At 36.3% G+C, this 26705-nt stretch overlaps 1 protein-coding gene across 13 annotated transcripts in view; it reads left to right on the top strand.

The window, feature by feature from the left end:
• Nucleotides 1-22120, top strand: part of LOC127833630 (coiled-coil domain-containing protein 39-like) — a 127946-nt gene extending 105826 nt beyond the window's left edge. The window contains exons 8-21 of one of the 13 annotated variants that reach the window (XM_052359001.1): nucleotides 8367-8470; nucleotides 9266-9503; nucleotides 10173-10262; nucleotides 10616-10780; nucleotides 11915-12169; nucleotides 12646-12785; nucleotides 13724-13799; nucleotides 14462-14621; nucleotides 15220-15398; nucleotides 17063-17131; nucleotides 17921-17983; nucleotides 19408-19524; nucleotides 20745-20886; nucleotides 21249-22120. In XM_052359001.1, the coding sequence (XP_052214961.1) occupies nucleotides 8367-8470; nucleotides 9266-9503; nucleotides 10173-10262; nucleotides 10616-10780; nucleotides 11915-12169; nucleotides 12646-12785; nucleotides 13724-13799; nucleotides 14462-14621; nucleotides 15220-15398; nucleotides 17063-17131; nucleotides 17921-17983; nucleotides 19408-19524; nucleotides 20745-20886; nucleotides 21249-21334 (1884 nt within the window). In that variant the 3' untranslated portion in view covers nucleotides 21335-22120. The remainder of the gene's footprint in view (nucleotides 1-8366; nucleotides 8471-9265; nucleotides 9504-10172; nucleotides 10263-10615; nucleotides 10781-11914; nucleotides 12170-12645; nucleotides 12786-13723; nucleotides 13800-14461; nucleotides 14622-15219; nucleotides 15399-17062; nucleotides 17132-17920; nucleotides 17984-19407; nucleotides 19525-20744; nucleotides 20887-21248) is intronic. The other 12 variants (XM_052359000.1, XM_052359007.1, XM_052359003.1 and 9 more) reach the window with 12 other exon arrangements.
• Nucleotides 22121-26705: the final 4585 nt, after the last annotated feature.

Below are 26705 nucleotides of genomic sequence, written 5' to 3'. Positions count from 1 at the left end.
CATACTGAATTTGGTTAATGTAAATGTCCAAATATTTATATGTTGTATGTTATTTGATATGTCTTCATTTATGTGTTTTCTGCAACTGTATGATAAATAGTGATTGTACAGTTTAAGTAAGCGTGATTTACCTAGTGTCATTGTAAACATACATATGTTTAAGATGTTTTTGGAAATAATTCTGTTAAAATAATATTGTTTATATGCAATAGCTACATTATTTTTTATATGTATAAGCTTTCATAAACCCTTACTATCTACCGTTGTTGATGTAAACCAATGATTTTATTGTTATGAAGAATGTGAAAAAAGAGATATCAAGCAATAAGATAATTGTGTGATGCATAATGAAAAAGATCATGATTTTGGTTAGTTATTTGATGTGTTTTTATCATTTTGCTGACAAACTTATTTTTACCTACAAAAAACCTGTTTTAATTTTTAAAAAATTCACTTGTGTTCCATATCCCTTCAAACGGAAGTCTTAATAATAGTTTTCATAAATCCGACACCAAGATTGATGACCATCCAAGTTGCGCCAAGCACTTCAGAGTTATTGCTCTTTGTACAAACATGCAAAATTGGCATTGCAGGCCTCTTATCGCCTTCGCTTTTTACCGAACTTCACAAAACTGACCAGGTATGGTGTCCATTGAATTGTGTTTTGTTCATTATTTGATTGTTTAAAATCATAGTGTCTGCATTCTAAGGCAAGATACAAAGTTGTAACAGCGTTGCTGGTGAGGTTAAGTAGTTGTCAATAGAGTTATATTTCTTTGTGGCATTGCTGCCTTAAACGGACAACCTTTGAAAACAAAACAAACAGTATGATTTTCAATGTATTGTTACACACTGGTTTTATTTGAATAATCTTACGTTTTCTCTTGTAGTTTGTTAGGTTATTCATGCAAATTGTAAATTGAACATTATATTTGCCCAAACAAGTTTTCATCATATTTTATTGTGTTATATAATTCAAAAAAGTCACACGTACGAAGTTTTTATGTGAATTTGTTTTGTGTGTCAATTGTGTTCAAAATTAGGTCACCGCGTTAAATATTGGAAACATCCTGCTACCTCTCTTAAGTCATGATTATAACTTGATAAAAAAGGTACTGGAGCTTGTAAATATATTAATATAAATCATAGTAAGTTTAATACATCAATTACCATTAAATGTGCTTGTTTATATGTTATTTTTTCCACAACTGCTTCAGATGCGATAACATGTTGCCCCGTAATTCAGGTATTCATGTAACATTTTTGCCCTTTTTTGCCTAAACTGCGCGCTAAAATGCTCTTTTTGAAAGTAATGCGCCATGCCCCTTTGCCCTCCTGGGAAAAACACTACAAAAAGTATATATATTTTCCCAAAATGTCTGCCTAAATTCCCAATTGAAGATTTCCAAATAAAAGTATTTTTTCACTCTCAACTTTTATCTCCCTTATCAGCTGTATTAGTTGAACCTTAATAAATATAATAGTGAAAACACTTTTATTCTTCATTTTAAAGTATTTGTAAGTACAAAAAACAAAACCAATTTCCCAATTTAGTCAAAACCACATAATTTTTTCCCAATCTAAAGGGCCCTGGCCTCATTCCAAAAATGGTATAAAAAAAACTGGTGCTGTATCTGTGACACATTTATAGTACATGTATATTCATATTTCACCAGCAAATGCATATCATACTAGTCTCTCCACTTAGGGTCTTGTGATGCATGTCATAATCGTCTCTCCACTTAGGGTCTTGTGATGCATGTCATAATTGTCTCTCCACTAAAGGTCTTGTGATGCATGTCATAATCGTCTCGCCACTTAGGGTCTAGTGATGCACGTCATAATCATCTCTCCACTAAAGGTCTTGTGATGCATGTCATAATCGTCTCTCCACTTAGGGTCTTGTGATGCATGTCATAATCGTCTCTCCACTTAGGGTCTAGTGATGCACGTCATAATCGTCTCTCCACTAAAGGTCTTGTGATGCATGTCATAATCGTCTCCACTTAGGGTCTTGTGGGCGCCCGTAAGAAAGAGGTGGAGACAGAGAGTCATCTGCTCACGATAGCCGAGAGGGAGGAGGGCAGGCTCAAACAGGAGATCAAGAAACTTGAGAAGGACATTGAGGAGCTCAAGGAGAGGAAAAATGTGTTTGAGGTATGTCATGTTTATTATTTAAGGGGCGTTCTGGGAAAACTGGGCTTAATGCATGTGTGTGAAGAGTGGTTTCAAATAAGCCTGTACTGTCTCCACAGGCTAGTCAGGGATGACACTTTCCACCTAAACTGGATTTTTGTTTAGAAAAGACTTTATGTTAATAAAAATTTATATTAAAGTGGAAAGTGTTGTCCCTAATCTGGGATAGCACTTGAGGCACAAGCTTTAAGTCCAGTTTTTCCAATATGTGGGTCAAATGTGTTTGAGGTATGCCATCTTTATTATTATGCAGACTTCTAAGTAACCTTATTTTCTTATAAGTGCTGAACTGGTTGAATAATAAAGTTTTGCAATTATTTTATGTAATGAAGTATTAGAATATAAAGGGTAGTTTTAATTTCATAGGAATATTTTAAAATTTTATAAGGGTTTTACAAATTGTATTATTGATGCTTTGTTGGCAATACAAAATTCTGTCACTCTAATAAGACTTGTGTTAAGACTGTTTGACTTCATTGTAAAAATCAGAACGCAAAATAGCATAAAAACTATCCTAAATCAAGAATAAATTTCTTTGTAGAAAAAGCAGCTAGGAGAATTAGGTTTATAGCTTTTCACATAATATCGTGTTATTGACATACTGTCAAATAATTATTGTTTGTGGGAAATTTATTTTCGTTGATTTTTTGGGTTGGCAAGTACACAAATTTAAAACAAATACATTGGTAAATGACTGATGCCCAAATTTCTCTTTTTTTTCCAAAAAGAGATACCTACACATTTATGTGTCCACGAAAAAAGTAATTTTTTATAACCTCAAAAATTCAGGCAAACAAATGATAATGATTTTATAATTTTTTTATATATGTGTTGCTTAGAAATATACATGATTTCTATTATTTTTGAAAAACTAAAAATCTCCAGATGATTTTACAGTATTTTCGACTTTCAGGCTTTTTCAGAACAACAGCTTCAAATGATTTTACAGAATTTTCGACATTCTCTTGTTTTGAGAACAACATCTTCAAATGATTTTACAGTATTTTCAACGTTCTATTTGTTTCAGAACAACATCTTCAAATGATTTTACAGTATTTTTGACATTCTGATTTTTCAGAACAACATATCCAAATAATATTACAGAATTTTTGACGTTCTCTTGTTTTCAGAACAACATCTTCAAGCAGACCCAGAAGCTGGAGGAGATGAAGTCCCAGATGAACTGGGACCAGCAGGCCCTGGAGGCATGGCTGGAGGAGTCTGCAAGGAAGGACGAGGACTCCATGGCCATACAGAAGTACTCACGACATGATGAGAGCAAGATCAAGGTAGAGTGTGAAGCTTAGAAACATATGAGCCTGGCGATGGGAAAAAGGGGCGTAATGCATGTGTGTAAAGTTCCCACGGGCTAATCATGACACTTTCTACTGCTATTGTATTTTTTGTTTAAAGGAAGTCTCATCTAAGTGGAAATCCAGTTTATGCGGAAAGCTTCTTCCCTTATTAGAGCGTCCAGACTGCATAGGCTTATCTGGAAGGACACTTTACAAAATGCATTAAGCCCCATTTTTCCAAATTGAGGCTCAAATTGCTAATCCCTTCAAAATTCCTTAGTTTTTTACTGGCAGAAGGCCTGGTAACTTCATAACTGGCCCGAATTCACTTTGATTGGCCAGTCTACTACAATTCGGTTATGACTGGACTCACCATTGTTTAGATCAATTTAAATTTGAGAAGAACAGTTTACGGCTGTTGGGGAATGGGCTAGACCATATGATTGCGCAAGCAGTTTTTATACAGACTTTGAAGTTCCTCTTTTTATCAAAATTCACATTTCTGCCCCTGTCTGCCATGAGGGCCAGTATTGTGGAATTTATTCATGAACCTTGGGTAGTTTTACTGACTCTGTCGCGAGCGGGCTGATTGTTGCTGTCTGTTTATTTCCAATGAAAACAGTATCTGTTTCCCCATCAATCAAGTTTCAATATTTTGCTGATGGTTGGACTAAAGACTTTTACATGTTTGGAAATTATTTGTTTGTGTTCATTTATTGTAATAGTGACCTTTAACTTTTTACTGATTTGTTTGTGTGCACAATTGATTTTTGTATTACAATTGATCAAATATCAGTTGAATATCATTAATCAAACTAATATACTCATAGATAAATATAAGTAAAAATGATGAAATGAAAATTGAAGTTTATACAAACACTTTATTTGAATGTTTCCTTTCTTAACAGGAACTGTCACTGCGTATGGAACGTCTTACTGATGACTCAGCAAAGAAACGACGCCAGCTCGACCATGAAACCACTGAAACTTTAACTGCTCAGGTAAGTACATCTGTGAAAATTGCTTATATTTAGATGATTATTTTGGCCTACAATTTTGAAATAATAAAATGTAACTGAAATGTCAAAAGTTGGTCTGCTAAAATAAGGAAAGCATAATATATTGCAATGGAATACAAAAATATATTGGTTGATGGTATCACCAATTAAAATGCATTGCTTGGATAAAATTGCAATAGAGTCTTGCTTTTGAAAAATGGGGTGCAATGCATGTGCTTGAAACATTGCGCAAGATTAGCCTATTCATTCCTCACTAGCTGATCAGGAACATTTTTAGACTTAACTGGATTTAACTAGACTTATTTTAAATTAACAATTCCATGAAAGCATAGAATAAAAGGGCTGTTTATTGTGAAAAGGGGAGTTTAATGCATGTGAGTAAAGTTTCGTCCCAGAGTAGCAAATCAGAAACAACATTTTCCGCCTAAACTAGTTTTTTTGCTAAGAAGAGACTTTCTTGAAACGAAAAATATCATAAAAGCGGAAAGTGTCATCCCTGATTAGCCTGTGTGGACTGCACAGGCTAATCTAGAACGACACTTTACGCATATGCATAAAACCCTCTTTTCACAGAGCACAGCCCAAATAGATTAATTTACATTTGAATATCTCAATCTAGATTGAGCTGGACAAGTAATTTACATTTGAATATCCCAATCTAGATTGAGCTTGACAAGTAATTTACATTTGAATATCCCAATCTATATTGAGCTGGACAAGTAATTGACATTTGAATATCCCAATCTAGATTGAGCTGGACAAGTAATTTACATGTGAATATCCCAATCTAGATTGAGCTTGACAAGTAATTTACATTTGAATATCCCAATCTAGATTGAGCTGGGCAAGTAATTTACATGTGAATATCCCAATCTAGATTGAGCTGGACAAGTAATTTACATTTGAAAATCCCAATCTAGATTGAGCTGGACAAGTAATTTACATTTGAATATCCCAATCTAGATTGAGCTTGACAAGTAATTTACATTTGAATATCCCAATCTAGATTGAGCTGGACAAGTAATTTACATGTGAATATCCCAATCTAGATTGAACTGGACAAGTAATTTACATTTGAATATCCCAATCTAGATTGAGCTGGACAAGTAATTTACATTTGAATATCCCAATCTAGATTGAGCTGGACAAGTAATTTACATTTGAATATCCCAATCTAGATTGAGCTGGACAAGTAATTTACATTTGAATATCCCAATCTAGATTGAGCTGAACAAGACAGTCATTTATCTCTGAATATCCCAATCTAGATTGAGCTAGACAAGACAGTAATTAACATTTGAATATCCCAATCTAGATTGAGCTGGACAAGTAATTTACATTTGAATATCCCAATCTAGATTGAGCTGAACAAGACAGTAATTTATCTCTGAATATCCCAATCTAGATTGAGCTGGACAAGTAATTTACATTTGAATATCCCAATCTAGATTGAGCTGGACAAGACAGCGGAGGATTTCCGCAAAGCTCACCAGGAGAGACAGGAGCTGATCAGGCAGTGGGAGAACACGATAGAGCAGATGCAGCGCAGGGATAAAGAGATGGACCTCCTGGCTGCTGTGAGTATGCAGGGCAATAGTAATAGGGATGTTACATTAGTGAGATTTTTGGTACACAATCTTATAGGCTTAAATGCTTAGACCAAAGTGGTTGGTATACAGGCTTATAGCGCAATGGTTGTTACACAAGCTTATTGTGCAGTTTTCAGTATACAGGCTTATAGCGCAGTGGTTGGTACACAGGCCTATAGCGCAGTGGTTGGTACACAGGCTTATAGCACAGTTGTTGGTATGCAGGCTTATAGCTCAGTGGTTGGTATGCAGGCTTATAGCTCAGTGGTTGGTATGCAGGCTTATAGCTCAGTGGTTGTTTCACAGGCTTATAGCGCAGTGGTTGGTATACAGGCATATAGCTCAGTGGTTGGTATACAGGCTTATAGGACAGTAGTTGGTATACAGGCTTATAGGACAGTAGTTGGTATACAGGCTTATAGGACAGTAGTTGGTATACAGGCTTATAGCGCAGTGGTTGGTATACAGGCTTATAGGGCAGTGGTTGGAACACATGCTTATGACAAGAAAGCTGAGTTTTAAGCCCAGGTGTGAAACTTGTGCGTTAGATTGGTGGTCACCAAACTGGAAAAACTGGTCCCTGTACTTTACTCACCTCCACCTCTTCAAAATGAAATCCTTGTACACACTCTGCAGTGTTTTTTGAGGTCAAATTTCCAATAACAAAATATATACATTTTTCCAAAATAACTGCCTAAATTCCCAATTGAAGGTTTAAAAAAAGAAAGGAATTGCAACGTTTACAAAGTTCTTTCCATATCCATCTCTATAAGTTTAACATCATTAAATGTAATATTTAAAAAACTTTTATTCTCAACTGTAAAAATATTTGTCAGTAAGAGAAACACACAACAACACAAATTTCCCAACTTAAGCCAAAACGACGTGAATTTTTCCAAATTCTCTTCATCCTCAGCCTCAGACGCAGGACGATGCACACATACAGACAGACAAATGTTGTACTTGTATGATGTAATTATTTTCACATATCATAGTCATAGTTTCAGTCCCATGGGCTGTCCGGTTAGCACAGTGGTAGGTACATGGGCTTGTCACATAGGCGACCCGGCTTACAAAGCCTTTACTGGCAGCGTGTGAGTTTGATTGTTGAGCGCCATACCCGACATGTGGGGTTTCCTTAGGGTAATTTTGGAATGGAAAATGGAAATCTTTTAGAAAAAAAGGTTAAATATACGGATATTGCAACTATAATTCCAAAATTGTCCCCAATTGTGTGAGTCTAGCAAGTTTATTAATTAGGAGTGGTGGGACACACTCCACGTCTTAAAAAACCCAACAAAACCTCCAGCGCAAAAAGACATAATAAATGTTGAAATACACATAAACAATGGTAAATTGTCTTTCAGCAACTGGCGCGTGTGAAGGCAGAAGTACGAAAGCGCGAGAGGAGACGATCAAGGAGAAGCAGCAGTTCCTTGACAACGAGATAGAAAACAACGCGGAGCAGGAGAAGCGAATCTCCATCGCTGAGCGCACCGCGGCCCGGATACGCTCCGACTACCAGGAGGCGGAGACTCAGCGGGTGCAGTTCCACGATGAGGTGTGTAGCCGTCATTATTCTTGTTCTATGAGCCTGGTTCTGGGAAAATTGGGCTTCATGCATGTGTGTTATATGTCATTCCAGATAAGCCTGTGCAGTATGCGCGGGCTTATCAGGGACAATACTGTCTGCTTTAACTGGATTTTATCTGAGAAAAGACTTGTTTAAATGAAAAATACCATAAAAGTGGAATGTATTATCCCTGATTTGCCTGTGCAAACCGCACAGGCTAATCTGGGACGACACTTAACACACATGCTCATATATAAAGTATTGAGACCAGAGTCATAACGACTGCAGTTTCAGAATAAAGGATAGAAATTTGTGGTTGACAGGTCGCCTGGGGGGGAAGTAGATTTAGATCTGAAATAGTCAATTTAAAAATGTGGTAGTCCATCCAGGCAATTTGCTTTTTAGAAAAGCTTGATTCAGTTTTCCCTCAGTAAATCAGTTTATTATCTTGAGGCACAAAGATTCAGGCACAGTGCATTGAGTCATGACAAATTTTGTATAATATTGCCTGATTTTGTTTTGTTAAAACTGACTATAAGATAATATGAATGTGTACTTTGCTCTGGGGTTCTTACTGTTTGGCAGGGCTATCAAAGTTATAGAGAAAGTTTCCCATCTGGACAACATACAGAAAAAAGTTAGTGTCCATTCCTGCATTGTTAATAATTCTTTCCCTGCTGTATTACTGCCACAGTTGGATGCCCTCAAGCGTACAGTGGACCGCACTGTGACAGATTTGGAGAGTACGAGGTCACAGGTCACCCAACTGAAGAAAGAGGTCCAGGACAAGGAAAATAGGTACGTTTGCTCATGGTCGAAAAAGGCTTATTATTTTGAATATGAAAGAGCTGATCAATTTTTCAGTCATGGTATAAACTGATTGCGCAATAATGAAATGGCAAGCTATTTGAAGTTAGAAAACTTTTTTTCCTCCATTTGGCATTACAAAATTGTGTTGGCGTTTAACATTGTTGTGCATTGATACGTGGTCCGGCCACATAGCTTGTGTGGGGATTGGTTATGAAATCCCTTTTCCCATTTTCCCCCTGCCTCTTATTCAAGTAGGGCAGTTGTTGTAAGTTACTGGCATGAGTATGTACTCTTAGTAACTGCAAACCAGTTTACCCCGCGAAAGAGTGAGTTTGTTAAATGATGGCTGCAATATGAAGGAAAACTGTTGAAAACAGCTAAAATCCAATTAAACAAATAAACAAACAAAATTGTTATTTTAAAAGGTTTTTAATTACAGTTTTTTTCTTGGGTCAAAATTGGAGCTCAATTTTGGTCTCATTCTAAAAAAGTTTATACTTTTTCAAAATGACTGCCTTCAATTCTAAATCGAAGGTTTAAAAAGTAAATAAATATTTTTGTGTATATTAATTGCAACACTTTATTTATTCTTGTACTCAGCTCTATTAGTAAAACTTCAGCAAATGAAAACAATTTTATTCTGAATTTTGAAGTATTTGCTCTGAAAAACAACAGCAACAACAACAATATTCTAATTTCAGTAAAAATTATGCAGTTTTTCGCAATAGGAAGTGTCCAAGCCCCATTAAAAACTGGTGAAAAAACACTTAAAAAAAATTCCAGGTTAAGACAGGCAAAGGACCTGCGAGAGACATTGATTGAGAAACTGAAGATCGCGACCGAGTCCAACCTGAGCGCGGAGGAACGTGCTGCGCGCATGGACGAGATGCTTGAAGACGAGGACAAACGTCAGAGAGAGATTGATCAGGATCTCAAGTACCTGCGAGATCTGCAGTTCAAGAAGATGCAGGAGCTCCATGAGGCAAAGATGAAGGAGAGGAACAACGAGGCAGAGATTCAGGTAAGAGTCAGGTCTTTTTCAGCAGTGTTATTGGGTCCTTTAAACTGACCCATTCTCAATGCAAAGTTGTAACAAAATTCTGAATCTGAAACAAATCCCATTTAAAAAAACCCACAAAATTATACTTTTTTTTTCTTCAAATAAGTGCCTAATGGTTATTATATATATATATTTAATTACATATTACAAAGCATATATCTTTAATTTATAGGATTTTGTTATTATAATTTGAGTTATTATAAAGAGTTATATTTTTTGCATTTTTTACAAACAGTTAACCTTTGAAGTGACAAATTCCTTTCTTATTTGGTATTTGATATATACTAAGTTTCTGCTTAAATAAGGATAAAATAATGATAATTTATAAATATTCATAACTTATAAAAAAAACTCTTTCTTGTAAAAAATATATTTCAAATAGCTTAAAATTATAAAATTATATGCTTTTTTAAGGTTTTCCCCACATAGTTTTGTATCCTTTTTTGAGAAATATAGGATAGATAAATCTTCCATTCGCAGGGTATATGATATGATAGATATAAAACATTCCATTTGCAGGACTTTAAGGTTCCATTTTAAGGTTCCCCCAAGATTTTTCCAACAGAGTTTTGTATGCTTTTATTAGTAAATATATGATACATGTAGCTATAAGAAATCTTCCATTTGCAGGGTAGCCAGGCGGCCGTGAGAAATCTGAACAGCAAGATTGGCAAACTGGACACTGACTCTCTCAAACAACAGGAGATCATCTATAATCAGGTATAGAGCTCACAACTTTGAGTAAATTAAGCCTCGGTCTGGGAAAACAGGGCTAAATGCAGGTGTTTTAAGTGTATTTTCCAGATAAGTCTGTGCAGTTTTCACAGGCGTATTAGGCACGACACTTTTTGTATAGAATGGATCTTTGTTTGAAACTTTTAGAGACTTTCTTTAACACTCTCTGGATCCACACATAATGCAGCCAAAGGCATGGAAGGACCTCATAAACTTCCAAACACACACACATGCTACTAGTTATGTTAACATACCATTTGAATTTCTGTATTTTCATTTAAGTTACATACACAAACTTATCAGCCATTTAACACAGCATGTTGTTTCCTCCCATTCAGGATTTCGCAATCCAGCAGCTGGAGCGTCGTATCAACCGCATGCAGGGCGAGCGCAGCAACGAGGAGAAAGTTCACCTGGAGGAGAAGATAAAGGACCTCACCAATGAGCTCGAGGCTAAGAACAACACTCACACGCTACTAACACTGCAGCTCAAGAGGCTACAGGTACGGTGTTTCATTTGTTAGCGCATCCCAAGTCCTATACTCATACTATTGGCAGGGGACTCCTTGCAATTTTCAAATATTTATTTGTTACAATTTGGGATTGATTTATTTATGTAGGGGGATTGGTTCCATTGCTTAGAGAATGTAAGTTAAACACCGCAGTGCAGGTATGGTGGAGGTGTTTTTTGAATACTTTAAGTGACACACACAGTTAAAAAATACTGAAACAAATCGAACTTTGCAGGAATCATTGTTTTAAGATATATTACCCACAAGCTTAAAACAAAAGCATGGAAATCAGAAAAAACAAAAATACTGATTTGGTAATAACTGTGAATCCATTATTATTTGTTGGCCACCAACTTCAATGGTTTTGCGTGGCTCCTCTGATCAGCAAATTAAATTTCCAAGGAACATTCATGTTGAATGTATTATATCAGACATTAAAAAAATCAAACAAATTAAAGATCAAACAAAAAAGCCAGAGATTTATGAATCCATGACAATTTGTGTCAACAAAAATTAATGAATCTACTTTATTAATTATAAAGTTGCTTTACAAGCAACAGCTGATGCGGTAGGAGAAAATAAAAAAAAGTAGATAAACTGTCTAGAAAGTGGGCATCTTTTACAGCTAAGAAGCAAAGTGAAAACAGCTTTATGCGACCAGCAAACAACTTGAACAGCCTGCGAGTAACCCACAGTCTGTTCAGGTTATGCTGTTTATTGGTCATCAGTATCTAAGAATTGGAAATAAAGCCTTTAAAATTGTAATCTATTAAGAAAGGTCTTTGATTTAATTTGATTTTCTAAAGGACTACAAACAGGTCAAAATGCATATCTGAGTGGTAAAGGGTTCAGCATTTTTAATCAACAGAATATGAACATACACTTTTCAGAGAGCAAACAGATAGGTCAAGATTTGATTTGCCTGATTCTTAACAAATAGTCTTGGCGTAGTGGTTAGGGTGCATTCGGCAGCTCACGGGGGCGATCCCCACTGTGGGAGCATAATTTGGATCACTTCCAATGGGTACTGGTTCTGCCCAGGAAACGTACTCGAGGGTTTGGATGCAATTTAGATAAAATAAATTGGTTGAAACTATCAAAAATATAACAACTTGTTTCATGTAGGATGACATCCGTCGCGTCAGCCGAGAGCTTGAAAAGAGCGGCAGTGAGAAAACTGACCTGACGAGCAAGATTGAGGAGCTGAACCTCTACAACGACAGCTCAGAAAGGGAGCTCAAGAAGATCATCTACGGCAAACAGGACCTCATGGTGGATCAAAACATCCTGAAGCTGGAGCTGAAACGTCTGCGTGACATGCTTAATGAGCGCGCCGACGAGGTGTTTGACCTGGAGAAGCGCAGGCTGCAGTTGGAAACCGTGAGTTGATTTTGTGTGTTTTTGGTGAGGTGAAGAAAAATATGAGTCTCACTCTGGGAATATTGGGTTTAATATACGTGCATTAAGTGTACTGCATATATACAGACTTCACAGGTTAATCTGAGACTACGCTTATGCACATGCATTAAGCCTGTTATAATAGAGCAAGGCTCATATGAATGCGCTGAGTGCTTTCCTCCCATTCTAAGTAAATAAAAAAAATTTGGTGTGATTTTTAGCTCAGCTTAACAAATAAAAGGCATTTCTTTAGCTTGATATTGTTAAAAAATAATACTTCTTTTGATGATGATGATGATGATGATGATGATGATGATGATGATGATGATGATGATGATGATGATGATGATGATGATGGAGATGATGATGGTGTTGATGATGATGATGATGATGATGATGATGATGATGATGATGATGATGATGATGATGATGATGATATATTTTTTTCATCCACACAGGCTATGAAAGAGCGCCACCAGGAGATCAACATTCATAAGGAGATGCTGAATGCCCAGGTGCGCGCAGTGAATGAGGAGAGACAGCAAATCTCTGCTGAACTGCACGAGAGAATCTCCAAGATTGACAAGCTCAGAAAACGGTAGGCATTAATGAGCCTCAATCTGGGAAAAAAGGTCTTAAGGCATGTGCGTCAAGTGTCATCAGGGATGACATTTGCCGTAGTGACTAGATTTTTGCTAAGAAGAGACTTAAATGAAAGAAACAATTGAAGTGCAAGTGTTTTTCCCTGATTAACCTGTAGAGTCTGCACTGGCTAATCAAAGACAACACTCTCCACCTAAACTGGATTTTTGTTTAGGAGAGACTTCCTTTGAATGATAAATTCCATAAACACTGAAAGTGTTGTCCAAGATTAGCCTTTGTTGACTGTGCAGGCTAATTTAGAACGATACTCTATGTAAATGCATTAAACCCTTTTTTCCTAGAGTGTGACTTTTATCTTACATTTGAAATTTCCTTTCCGCCATTATCAGATGACAAAATTTAAAGTCAATATATTCAGCAGTATGTGCAAGTTTGTTTCACAAACATACTTATTTACAGAAAGAAATGCTGAGTAATTCATAAAAGTAACTCGTTGAATAGTGGTGGATATTCATTGACTGTGAAAACATCACAAGTTTCATTAATTTTACAAGCCCAGCACTGATAAATGTTGAATTGAGCTTTCTTAGATTCTTGGTTTCATATAGCTTTCATGTATGTTTTATAAAGGTTTCATGTATGTTTCATAAAGGTTTCATATAGGTTTCATGTAGGTTACATATAGTTTTTCTATCAGTTTTATATAGGTTTCCTGTTTTTTATAACAGTTTCATATAAGTTTCATGTAGGTTTTGTATAGGTTTCATAGAGGTTTCATATAGTTTTTATATCAGTTTCATATAGGTTTTCATATGAGCAGCCTTTTATTTTTTTACATCCTTAGTAATGATGTAATAATTAGGGCCCACTCAGTCAAAAGCGTTATCTCAATGAATTTAAAAATATGTGAAAGTTTATGACTGCCTATTGCAGCTATGAGATTCTAATGGTCTCCATGGCGCCGCCAGAGGGTGAGGAGGAACGCTCTCAAGCCTACTATGTCATCAAGGTATGTATACTATGTCATCAAGGTATGTATACTATGTCATCAAGGTACGTGTACTATGTCTTCAAGGTAGGAAGTTGTCTAATTTTGCCATATGGGTGTTTATTAAACCTTTTCCACTCAGAAGCAAAGTGTAAATCGCTATATGCAACAGCATGAAAGCCTGCAAGAAACTCACAGTCTGTTCAGGTTATATGATGTTTGCTGCTTGTCAGTATCTAAGGCTTGGAAATGAAGCTTTAAAACTTGAATCTATTAAGAAAGGTGTTTAATTTTATTGTATTTTGAAAGGGACTACAAACAGACAAAAATTGTATCTTAGTTATCTAGGATTAAAGGGATCTGTTGTAAAAAGATTTTTCTAAGAGTATTTTTTTCAAAAAGAAAAAGGATTCATTTATATTGAAAGAAGCCAAACAAATACTCTTGACTAAGAAAAACGACTATTGGATAGCAATTTATGAAAATTCATCAAATGCCAGTAGCAAATATATGCATTGCATAATTTCAACTCTCACTATTTAACTGGACTTTTGCTATAGAAAGACACCCTCTAAACGAATGTACCATAAAAGCAGTTCTACACAGTCTAATCAGGGATGATAATTTACGCACATAAACCCATTTTTTCCTAGAATGCTGCTTAAATCTTTATCCATGCGCAGGCTGCCCAAGAGAAGGAGGAGCTGCAACGTGAGGGGGATGACCTTGACGCACGCATCCGTAAGGCCGAGAAGGAGATTCGCGCACTCGAGAACACGCTGAAACTCATGAACAACCGCAATGAGACCTACCGCAAGAGCTTCAATAAAGTCAGCGATGCAAGTATGTGAATTGGTCACACAAATAATAATGATTGGACAGAAGTGATACATTCCAAAATATTCATAATTTCACAGTTGGCTGCTCTCTGTTTTGAACTTAACCAGATGGTGGACCAATCTCCATTTCCTATAGATTTGAAAATATTCAAATATTCCTAATATTGTGGTGGACATATTTTTTTAACCATTATTAGAATGGGGCTGGGGTCCTTTTTAGTGTGAAAATTGTATTGTTTTGACTAAAATTACAAAAATTATATTTTTTTTGCTAACAAATACTGTGAAATTGAGAATATGTGTTTTGCGTTAATGTATTTACTATGGGTCCACTTATAACGCTTGATAGGGGATGATCTGAATGTTAAATTGGGGGAAAGGGTTAATTTTGCAATTGTACAAAAGCAATCTAAAAATTGACTGCTCTCTGCTCTTAACATGTCTAGATTGATTGACCAATCTACATTATTGATCGTTTTATTGTGAGACCATTTATACTTTTGACCAATTGGACTTATAACCATTTTGACTTCTGATCATTTGGATTAAAATATATATTTAAATATATCTAACATCGTGCTTGACTGCACTCTGTTACCAAGGTGATGAGATGGAGGAGAAGCAGCAGCTGGATGAGCAGATGAGGGCGGTGATGGACAAGTACAAGTACAAGCGGCGGCAGATACGGGAGCTCCAGGAGGACCTACAGACCATGAGCAACACCCTGGACAACCTGAACAGGGACCAGGACGCCTACGTCGATATGGTCGAGGAGAAAAAAGTACATGTTAAGATTGTTGACATCTAGTCCATTTTGTCTTGATTTTGAGGTTTTGTCAATATCTTGTCCCATTTTTCTTGCAGATGTTTTTTATGCCTCCTGATTGAATGATAGGGGGTATATTGTTTTTGGCCTGTCTGTCTGTCTGTCATTGTATGTGTCTGTCTGTCATTGTATATGTGTGTCTGTCCCAAAACTTAAACCTTGCCCATAACTTTTGCAATATTGAAGATAGCAACTTGATATTTGGCATGCATGTGTATCTCATGCACCTGCACATTTTGAGTAGTGAAAGGTCAAGGTTATTCTCCAAGGTCAAAGGTCAAATATATGTCTTCAAAGTGGTGCAGTATGGGGGCATTGTGTCTTGTTTTATTTTGTAATTGATATGAAGTGTGTTCTGGGAAAACTCCATGTGTGTCAAGTGCTGTCCCAGATCCGCCTGTGCAGTCCCCACAGGGTAATCAGGGACAACACTTTCCGCTATTATTGTATTTATCATTTTAAGCAAGTCTTTTCTTGGCCAAAAAAAGTGTGGTCCCTGATTAGATTGTGTGGACTGCACAGGCCAATCTGTGATGACACGCACATGCATTAAGCCCTGTTTTCTTAGAGTGAAGCTCATATAAACACCGCTTGCTCTGGTGTAATTGTAGAGGAGACAAATGTACGTGTTGAGAGGGTGGACAGCATGTCCTTTTTATGTCCTCCCGTCTATACTGGGGGACATATTGTTTTTGCCCTGTCTGTTTGTTTGTTGGTTTGCTTCAAACTATAACATTTGCCATAACTTTTGCAATATTGAAGATAGCAACCTCATATTTGGCATGCACGTGTATCTTGTGGAGCTGCACATTTTGAGTGGTGAAAGGTCATGGTCAAGGTCATCCTTTAAAGTCAAAGGTCAAATATATGGGTCAAAATTGCTAATTTAATATAACTTTGTAACAACTTCTCATGAGCTGCACACTTTGAGTGGTGAAAGGTCAATGTCAAGGTCATCCTTCAAGGTCAAAGGTCAAATATATGGAGGGGGACATAGTGTTTCACAAAAACATCTTGTTTGTCTTGTTGTTGTGCTGCATATTTATGCTGATGCATATGACAAGATTGTTGAGAAGGAAAATGTTGTTACATTGAAAAAGTGACAACAAATGATTTTTATGGTGATCCATGAAAAATGTTGTTACAATATGGGTAAAAAAGAAAAATAAATACATTTTATTTCTTCATAAAATTACATACAATTTTGTGAATTGATTAATTGGTTGTTTTATTGCGCAGTATAAATTAGATTTGTTAAATGAAATATATAAATATGATTCCTTTTTTGTACAGAATAAGATTTAAATATTAATGAAACAAATTTCACTTCTTTCATAAAAAACAATTTGTATTGCTTTTAAAGAATGATGCTTGATTTTTTCACATAAAATAATTTGATTTCTTTTACAGAAAAATGTGTTTTTTTAAATACGAATGCACGATTACTTTTACAAAACAATCTTTGATTTATTTCAGGAAAAGTTTGTTTCCTTTCCCAGATCAGTCTTTAATTTTTCTCACAGAGCAATATTTCAATCCTTTAACAGAGCAATATTTCAATCCTTTAACAAAGCAATATTTCAATCCTTTAACAGAGCAATATTTGTTTCCTTTTTCAGAACAAGATACTCCAGCTGCAGAAAGAACTGGATGACCAGAGGGCCAAGTTAGAGCGTGTCAACAAGCAGGTAATGAAATCTGGATGGGAAAATTGTGGGCCTAGGGTCTCATTGTATTTTTACACTGTGACCTAGACCTTTGACCTAGTGACCTGAAAATCAATAAGGGTCATCTGCCAGTCATGATCAATGTTCCTATGAAGTTTCATGATGCTAGGCGTAAGCATTCTTCAGTTATCATCCGGAAACCTTTTTACTGTTTCGAGTCACTGACCTTTACCTTTGACCTAGTGACCTGAAAATCAATAGGGGTCATCTGCCAGTCATGATCAATGTACCTATGAAGTTTCATGATCCTAGGCGTAAGCATTCTTGAGTTATCATCCGTAAACCATTTTACTATTTCGAGTCACTGTGACCTTGACCTTTGACCTAGTGACCTGAAAATCAATAGGGGTCATCTGCCAGTCATGATCAATCTACCTATGAAGTTTCATGATCCTATGCCTTAGCGTTCTTGAGTTATCATCCGGAAACCATCTGGTGGACGGACGGACCGACTGACCATCCTACCGACATGAGCAAAACAATATACCTCCTCTTCAAAGAGGGGCATAAATATATCCACAGTATATGGAATGTGAGCCAGGTAATGTGAGGATTGAAGTAAATTTGCTGATTAAATTGACATTCAAACAGTCAGGCTTTCGCCTTTGTAGTTTAATTTCTTATCATCAGAACTCGTTGTTTTTTATTTTCTGATGAACACAAATTAATATTATAATATTTCTTATCTTAAATTTAAAATGTATATAAATTTATTCATTAATGTATCAATTCCTTGGTTTTATTTTATAGAATGTACGTTATGCGAAAGAGTTGAGGTCTGCAAAGAAGAGCAAAGGAGAAACACCAGAAGAGGTGAGCTGTACTTGAAACTTATATGAGCCTCGTTCTGGTAAATCCTGGCTTAATACATGTGTGTAAAGTGTCGTCCCAGATTAGCTCATGCAATCTGCACAGGCTAAGCAGGTATGACACTTTCCACTTAAATTGAAATTTTTGTTTTAAGGAAGTCTCTTTTAACAGAAAATCCAGTTTACATGTAGGTGGAAAGTGTTGTCCCTGATTAACTTGTGCGGACTGCACATGCTTATCAGGGACCATACTTAACGCACATGTATAAAGCCCAGTTTTACCAGAATTCAGGTCCTTTATAAATGCTGGATGGCAGTAAAATTGTAAGGCTTCTGTAAGGTTTGCTGGTTTCTTTAAAGGAAGATTCTGAGAACCCTCCAAGAGTGGGGACTGAACCGAAGAGTGATTTAAAGGCAGACATGATATCCAGAATGTCACTGCTGGGTGAACTTTGACTTAGAGGTTTTACTTTTATTAAACAAGATTTAAATCTATACAGGGGTCCCATTTCACAGGAGGGAAATAGGACGAGGGCTGTGGAAAATAGGGGGATTATTTAGTATTTTTTGGATTAAGAATTTTTCTTGTTGATGTTTTTTGACATGTTTTATGTAATAGAATTACCTCATAAGAATTGTGTTAAGACACAAGTTATGTCCAAAACAGACATATATATAACACAGTAAATACATGTTCTGGTAATATGCTTTAGTGTGTAATCATTCTTTCTGGATTGAAATTTAAAAGATCTATACATTTTTAGGATCAAAAAGCACCTATCTGCTATTTTTAACCAGGTTTTTAACCAGGTTTTCCTAAGGAAAAAACTGGTTATTAGATTGGCGAATGCGGGCGGGCTGGCTGGCTGGCTGGCTGGCTGGCTGGCGGGCTGGCGGGCGGGCTGAACAAGCTTGTCCGGGTCATAACTTTGTCGTTCATTGTGAGATTTTAAAATCATTTGGCACATTTGTTAACCATCATTAGACGGTGTGTTGCGCGAAAAAATTACGTCAATATCTCCAAGGTCAAGGTCACACTTTGAGTTCAAAGGTAAAAAATAGCCATAAATGAGCTTGTCTGGGCTATAACTATGTCATTCATTATGAGATTTAAAAAATCATTTGGCACATTTATTCACCATCATGGGACGGTGTGTCGCACGAAAGAATCATGTCAATATCTCCAATGTCAAGGTCGCCACGACTAAAAATATATTTATTTTAAAACAAACTTACAAAGGGGGTTAATTTTGTTTGTTCATTTCAAAAGTTCAGTTTGAGTTGTCTCCCTTATCAGATTTTTTTCACAATGAAAACCTGGTTTTGTGACAATTTTGTCCCTTGTTTAGACTTCTCGGTGGTTGAGTTAGGGAATAGTCTTGTGAAAATGGTCTCAAGCCATTTAAATATTGTTTTCTCCGTTTTCAGAAAGACTTCTCAGTGCGTGAACTGCGCGAGTTCAACAAGGGCGTGATGCAGCAGATAGGGGAGGCTACTCAGGTGCACCCGGACCTTGCCGAGGCCGTCACCATGTATTTCGCTCAGGTTGGTGGATACGCGTTATATTGGAGTTACAGTGTATTTGTTTTGGGAAAGCTATGCTTAATCCATGTGCTCAAAGTGTCATCCCAGATTAGTCTGCGCAATCTGTATAAACTAATCAGGAACTATACTTTCCGCCTTAACCTTTTCAGTGCTGAAACCGAATTTTGAAGGCCTTTGCAAACAGTTTGGATCCAGATGAGACGCCACAGAACATGGAGTCTCATCAGGATCCAAACTGTTTGCTATTCTGATAGTATTCGTTGAACAAAATCGAAGAAAATGCTAATCTAAGAAATTCAGCAGACGACATTTTAGCAGACGACAAATTTCCAAGCATGCAAAGTGTTAACCTCGCCTTAACTTGAGTTTTGTTATGAAGATACTGTAAACAAAAAATCCACAAAAGCAATTAACCTGTAAAACTACACAGGTTAATCTGGGACAGTTAGACACATGCATTCAGCCCATAATTTGCCTTATTTATACCTGCAGGGAGGGGTATGATGGAGTCATTCAGTCAGTTGGTTGGTTAGTTTTTTCGGTTTTCATTGTCAGCATAAAGTGTGATAATTTTCTGGAGCAAACTACTTTTCTCAAGTGAAAAGTTGAAACTTGAACCGTTGTATCACCATGAAGTGTAGATTTTTAAGAGACTCTTTTCCCATTTATTCAGATATTCATAAGATATTTTGCATGATCATACAGGGTTATTACTGTTGCTATTGATGTAACTAGGGATGAAACTCATTGTTAAGCATCCATAGTCATTTCTAACCCAGGCTGTATGGGTTTGATTCTATTTTCCTGTTGTATATTACCATTTAAACATTGGAATCTTTTATCATGTTATAATAACATGTTTTTTATATATAATGAAAGTCAACATCATAATAATTATATAAGTCGCGTTCTGAAAAAACTGGGCATATTGCATGTGCTTAAAGTGTCATCCCAGATTAGCCTGTGCAGTCCGCATAGGCCAATCAGCGACGACACTTTCCGCCTAAATTAGTTTTTGCTAAGAAGAGACTTCATTTAAACAAAAAATGTCATAAAAGCGGAAAGTGTCTTCTAACAAAAATCCAGTGTAGGCAGAAAGTATTGTCCCTGATAAGGCTGTGCAGGCTAATTTTGGAGGACATTTCACACACAATTATCAAGCCCAGTTTTCCCAGAGCGAGGCTAAACTGTATCTCTGTATACCTTGCTTCGCCTTGCAGGCTAATCTCCCAAGTCTTACTGGTGGTCGGCAGCCTGGCAGCGCCCGTAGTAGCCTGTCGTCAGTGCGCAGCAGTCCATCCAGCGTCAAGTCTCCCACAGGAAGTGCCCTGGGCCGTGCACAGATCGGCGCAGACTTTGGAGGTAGCAATTTATGTTTGTTAGTTTAAAGAAGTGTATACTTTTTCACATTGGGATTTTTATCTTAAAAAAGAAAATATTACTGAAAGTGTTATTATTTTCTTTTTTTGTTGGCATTTGATTTTCCATGAAAATTTCACTGTTCAGACTTCTCTTAGGTGCTTTATCAATACTGGTACCGGCTTAGAATAGAAGCTTTCTCCGCTTAGCACCAGTAAGAATAACCTGTTACACTGACATTATTTTGTCTATACAAGGTGCCCTGTCGCCATGCATACTCTGTTATATTGATGTTATTTTGTCTATTCTAGGTGCCCAGTCGCCATGCATACTCTGTTATATTGATGTTATTTTGTCTATTCTAGGTGCCCAGTCGCCAGGCAGTTCTCGGAGCTCGAGCTCACTGAGCAGTGTGAAGAGTGTGCGCAGTGGAGCCAGTGGAAGGAGATAATGATTGGCAGGGAAACAAGCCTCGTTCTGGGAAACTGGGCTTAATGCATGCATGTATTGTATTGTCTGCACAGGCTAATCTGTGACAACACTTTATGCCTAAATTGAAGTTTTGTTTCGAAGAGACTTCCTTTGAAAGTAAAATTCCATGAGAGCGGAAAGTGTTGTTACTGATAAGCCTGTGCAGACTGCACAGGCTAATCTTTGATGATGCTTTATGCTCTTGCATTAAGCCCAGTTTTCCCAGATCGCTGCACAAATTGGAAATAAATGGAGAGAAATCAATCTTAAGAAATAATTGTTAGGAAAAAGAATGGTTTTCTACTTGAAACTATTTGTGTTTGTGTAGATTCAAAGTAAATTTGACAAAATAGGAAACTTTCATCTTTAATGTATTTTGTTTATGCCCATCTACCAGTTTGTATACAGAAACTACAAAGAAAAGTTATTATGCTTTAAGAACATTTTCTTAGAAAAATATTACATATTTAATGTAATTTGTCAATGTTATTACTGTTTGTATAATGTTTATGCTTCATGTTTAGTTGTATATTGAAAATGTTTTAAGATATATTTATTGTGATCTTGTTTGGTCTTGTATTTCCGTTGAATGAATTCATGGATGAATAATTGTTTAAAGGTGTACAAGGCATATCACTGTGTTATACATTTTCAACTGTGATATTTTCATTGTATAAGAATTTGAACCATTTTCTTGAAATGGAATACTAGTATTGTATGTTTATTGTGATGTATTTAATTCTTGAATAAAGATTACTGCCACTTTTTTACAGTGAAAGGATTTCCTGACCTAGAATGTTTTCATTCTAATTCATGATATGTACACTGGTTTCTTGGACTAACAATATAAATAGGCTGAGCACTGTGAAAAAGGGGTTTAGTGAACGTGTGTAAAGTATCGTCCTAGATTAGCCTGTGCAGTCCACACAGGCTTAATAGGGACGACACTTTCCGCTTTAATGATATTTTTTGTTTACAGAGAGTATCTTCTGAACAAAAATCCAGTTTAGGTGGAAAGTGTAGTCCCTGATTAGCCTGTGCGTATTGCACAGGCTAATCAGGGACGACACTTTATGCACATTCATTAAATCTCCTTTAAACAGAGCACATCTCAAATATCGTTGTTTGCCATTTCCCTACCTACCCAATAATGTTTTCCCTTCTAAAAAGCTTGTTTTGGTTACAGTTGACAAATGCAGTTATGCTTGCCAATACAAATATTTGCTTATAGCTACCTTCCCATTTACAGCAAACCTTAAGTTTGGCCCTGGTTGTTATACTCATAAAACAAGTCAACATGAACTAACTGGAATAATTATTTTGCTGTTACTGTTTAAGTCTTAACTTATCTGAAGAGTACATGAAAAATACAAAAGAAAAATATACAAATTAAACATAAAGAATAAGTTAGTTTTATTGTTGGTATGTAAAAATTAAGAAACAAAGTAAAGTGATTAAGCTACATGTTATGACACATAAAATAATGAAGATTGCTTTATTTTTTAAAATCTACTATTCATTAAGCTTAATCACGGAGCGTATGTTGATATTGTCATCTAGAGTCCGTGGCTTAATATTTGACAAGAAATACTACTAAGACTCATAGATTTGTGCATTGCAGACTACGTACATGTGCATGTCAAAATCATAGTTGTGTGTATCCCATTATGTTTCTTCATAACCATATTATTAATATAAACCGAACAAATCTGCATCTGACCCACTGGTCCCAGCACAAGTACAGAGGGTATCGTGCTAAAATGTACAAACTCTAGGTAAATGTGCAATTCTGAAACCTGTTAGATTACAAGCAATATTTAATATTACAGGATATATTTTATATGTATACTGGTCAGAAATGTCTTTCAAAAAGGTTTGACATTTAATTTTATTTGTATTTTAAATCTCAGAAGGTGCTTTCATACTAATTACAAAAGAACGGGAAGAATAGCATTCACAATTATTCCTACCAACAACTTGCCATGATGATCAATGAATTAGCACCACATGTAAACAAACTACTAATCATGTTAAATGTTTTACAGATATTTATAAACTAGAGTGTTGACAAGGTTTTACAATAGCCATATAAGGAAAACTGCCACGCTCCCTGGCAGACATGTTTTTAACAGAACCATTTTTTTCGATCATTGGGAAATCTTCTAACCAAGTTTTATGAAGATGTGACTATAAATGTGACTTAGTGTTAACAAGGTTTTACTAAAGCCATATGAGGAAAAATGACAGCCATGTTTTTCAACCAACCAGAACCATTTTCAAACTTCCAAGATATTATTGGGACAAATATTCTGACCAAGTTTCATGAAGATCTGACAATAAATGTGGCATCTGGAGAATTGACAAGGTTTTACCATAGCCATATAAGGAACATATGCCCTGCCCCCGGGCGGTCATGTTTTTCAACCAATGGGAACCATATTCAAACTAGTCTTAAGATATCATTAGGAGACATCTTTTGACCAAGTTTCATGAAGATTGGACAATAAATGTGACCTTAAGAGTGTTCACAAGGCAAATATTGACCAGACGACAGACAAAAGTTTATCATAAAACCTCACCATTGAAAACGCTGTTCTCAGGTGAGCTAAAAAAGCGTATGTGTGCACAAATAGCAACAAACAAACAGTTGTCCTCAAGTACCTAGCAACAACACATATGTTTCAACATATCCATCTATTCACTGTAGTCCTGCATTCTGCCTGGTAACAACCCCTTGTTTGTCTTCCAACTCCAGGAACTTGTCCACTTCCATCTCTGCAGCACTCACTGATTCGCAGGCAGATATCAGACCTGGCACGGTCACGTATTCTCTCATATGTTCTGGGATATCGAGCTGCTGAATACCAGACTGTGTGTATTTCCCAGATCCTATCATAGTATTATTGTTTTTCTAGCATACTGGCGCAGTGTCTTAACATTAGGACAGTGTAGGCTGCCAAAGGTTTTGTTAAAGAATTCATGAAAGCAGTGTACGACGCCATCGACCTTTTCCTGTATTTCCCGTTGAATGAATTTCAAAATGTGTTTTAGAGCAATTTCCTCACCACATAGACTCAAATGATGCCAGCGCCAGCTGTCTTTAAAAACATTGATAGCTGATTGTACTTTATCAGTGCACAAAAATTAGATGCAAAATTTACTTGCATCAAATCTTCCCCAGGAAATGTACACCTCCAGGAAATACTATCAGAATGAAGGCTCTCATTTACTAAATACATGTTCACATGTCTAAAGAGTAACAAAATACACCTTAAATCCTGACATGCCAGTAATTGGGATATCATCCTTAACAGACAAGAAGACATGCCATGATAGCAGCTGGTTCAAATTAAGTTTTCTTCAATTATTTTGCAGGAATGCCTTAGAACATTTTTGGATGTTTAAAATCAATTAGAATTTTCATTGGCTCCTCTTTGTTGGTTCCAAATGCCTCCACAACTGGGCGAAATTGATATTCATATTCAAAGTAGCTAGAATAATTGTTGACTATTTTAGAATATGTCTCCGATTCATACACACTGAGATCTGATACACGTCCCAACACTTGTGCATTTTCTTGATTTTTTAAAATGGTTATGGCAGCCTGGAATGGGTATACTGGAAAACACTCGCCACCACCATCAAAGTCCATCATGATTTAGGATATGCTCCGTGGTCAAGCAAAGCTTGCACACAATTAATAGACCCCTCTTGTGCAGCAATGTACAGAGATTGGGGGCCATCATAGGCTGTGATGTGAATATATTTCTTTAAGAACACATCTCATTCACTTTTAGCTTTCGCAAGCAGCGACATGAAGCAGTAAGACTGACCAAGTTCAGCTGCAATAAAAAGAGGTATTAAGCCGTTGTTATCTGTTAGTTCAATATCTGCACCCTTTTCATGAAACGATCTAAGCTTTTCCATAACGAGCAGCGACATGCAGACTGGTTTCCTACATAGCTGTTTGACAATTGACATCACAATCATTCACTAATAACTTAACACCGTCTAGAGAACATTTGCATGCTGCCCAGAGAGGGGTATACACTAAATGTGTTCCTTTGCAAGGGTCTGCTCCTGCCTTCAACAATGCTTTGATACAAATAGCATGCCCTGCCATGGCAGCCAATAACAGTGGCGTCTCACTTTCAAATGTCATAACATTGACATCGACACTTTTATGCTTTACTAGGACTCTTAGACATTCTACATGACCTCGATGTGCTGCCTCATGGATAGCAAACCATCCCCTGTTGTCCTTTACATCCACAGGTTTGCCTAACAATTAAAGTAATAATAATAAATGAAGATCAACATGTACATCAAAGCAGTGTGGCTTACAAATAATCATGAAAACAAACGTTTTTGTATGTATAATTTAAAGTCATTTACACATTAAAGGGACCTTTTCACAGATTTTGGCATATTTTGAAGTTTGTCATTAAATGCATTATATTGATAAATGTAAACATTGGATCTAAAAAGCTCCAGTAAAAAATCAAGAATAAAATTAAAAAAAAGTAAAAAAAGTAGCCCGCAGTAGGGCTCGAACAAGTGACCCCCAGAGTAAAAACCAATTAGACCGCTCGACCATCCTGCCAAGTATGTACGAGAGACGTATTTTATACTATATAAGCAATCTTCGTAGTTTCACAAAATTAAACGACAGCAACAGAACTCTCCAAATTATTCAATCGTTTCGCGTTGCAACGCTTTATAATTTTCAGGTTTTTAAATCTTCAAAAGATGCATATAATCGCTATATTAGACAATGATAAATGTTCAGTATTACTGTTTCCTCACAAATATCAAACCTAAAACGAAAATTTGCGAATCTGAAACAACTTTTTTCAATTTTGTCAATTTACCAAAAACGTGAAAAGATCCCTTTAATAAGATAATGTGTGAAAATAAGTCTTATGTCGTGTACGGCATCCGCGCAGTCTAGTCAGGAAGTACGCTATCCGCTATAAAGTCCGATGTGATGAAATAGTAGATTTATAGATATATAGATTTATTCCGGAGATAGCATACACAACACACAATGAATTCAAACAACATGTTCATAAAACAATATGTAGTAAAAAAACAATCATAATTGAAAAGTACATGCATATAATGCAATATGGCATGTACACCAACGCCAAGGATTACACAAAAAAGAGCAATATCCCTTATTTCCATTGTTGCCCTTGTTGTTAGTGGCACGACATAGAGAGACACTAGTAATAAATTAATACTAAATACTATATTAATAATAACAAATACATGAAATATAATACTGAGATTCACATAAATGAACACGACATTAATATCAGATTGTAGCTTTGCTGACATGTACTACCACA

This window comes from Dreissena polymorpha, chromosome 6 (assembly GCF_020536995.1).
Source record: "Dreissena polymorpha isolate Duluth1 chromosome 6, UMN_Dpol_1.0, whole genome shotgun sequence".
In the NCBI taxonomy this organism is placed as follows: Eukaryota; Metazoa; Mollusca; class Bivalvia; order Myida; family Dreissenidae; genus Dreissena; species Dreissena polymorpha.
Note: the sequence above shows the minus strand (reverse complement) of the source record. Positions and strands in the feature narration are given on the sequence as shown.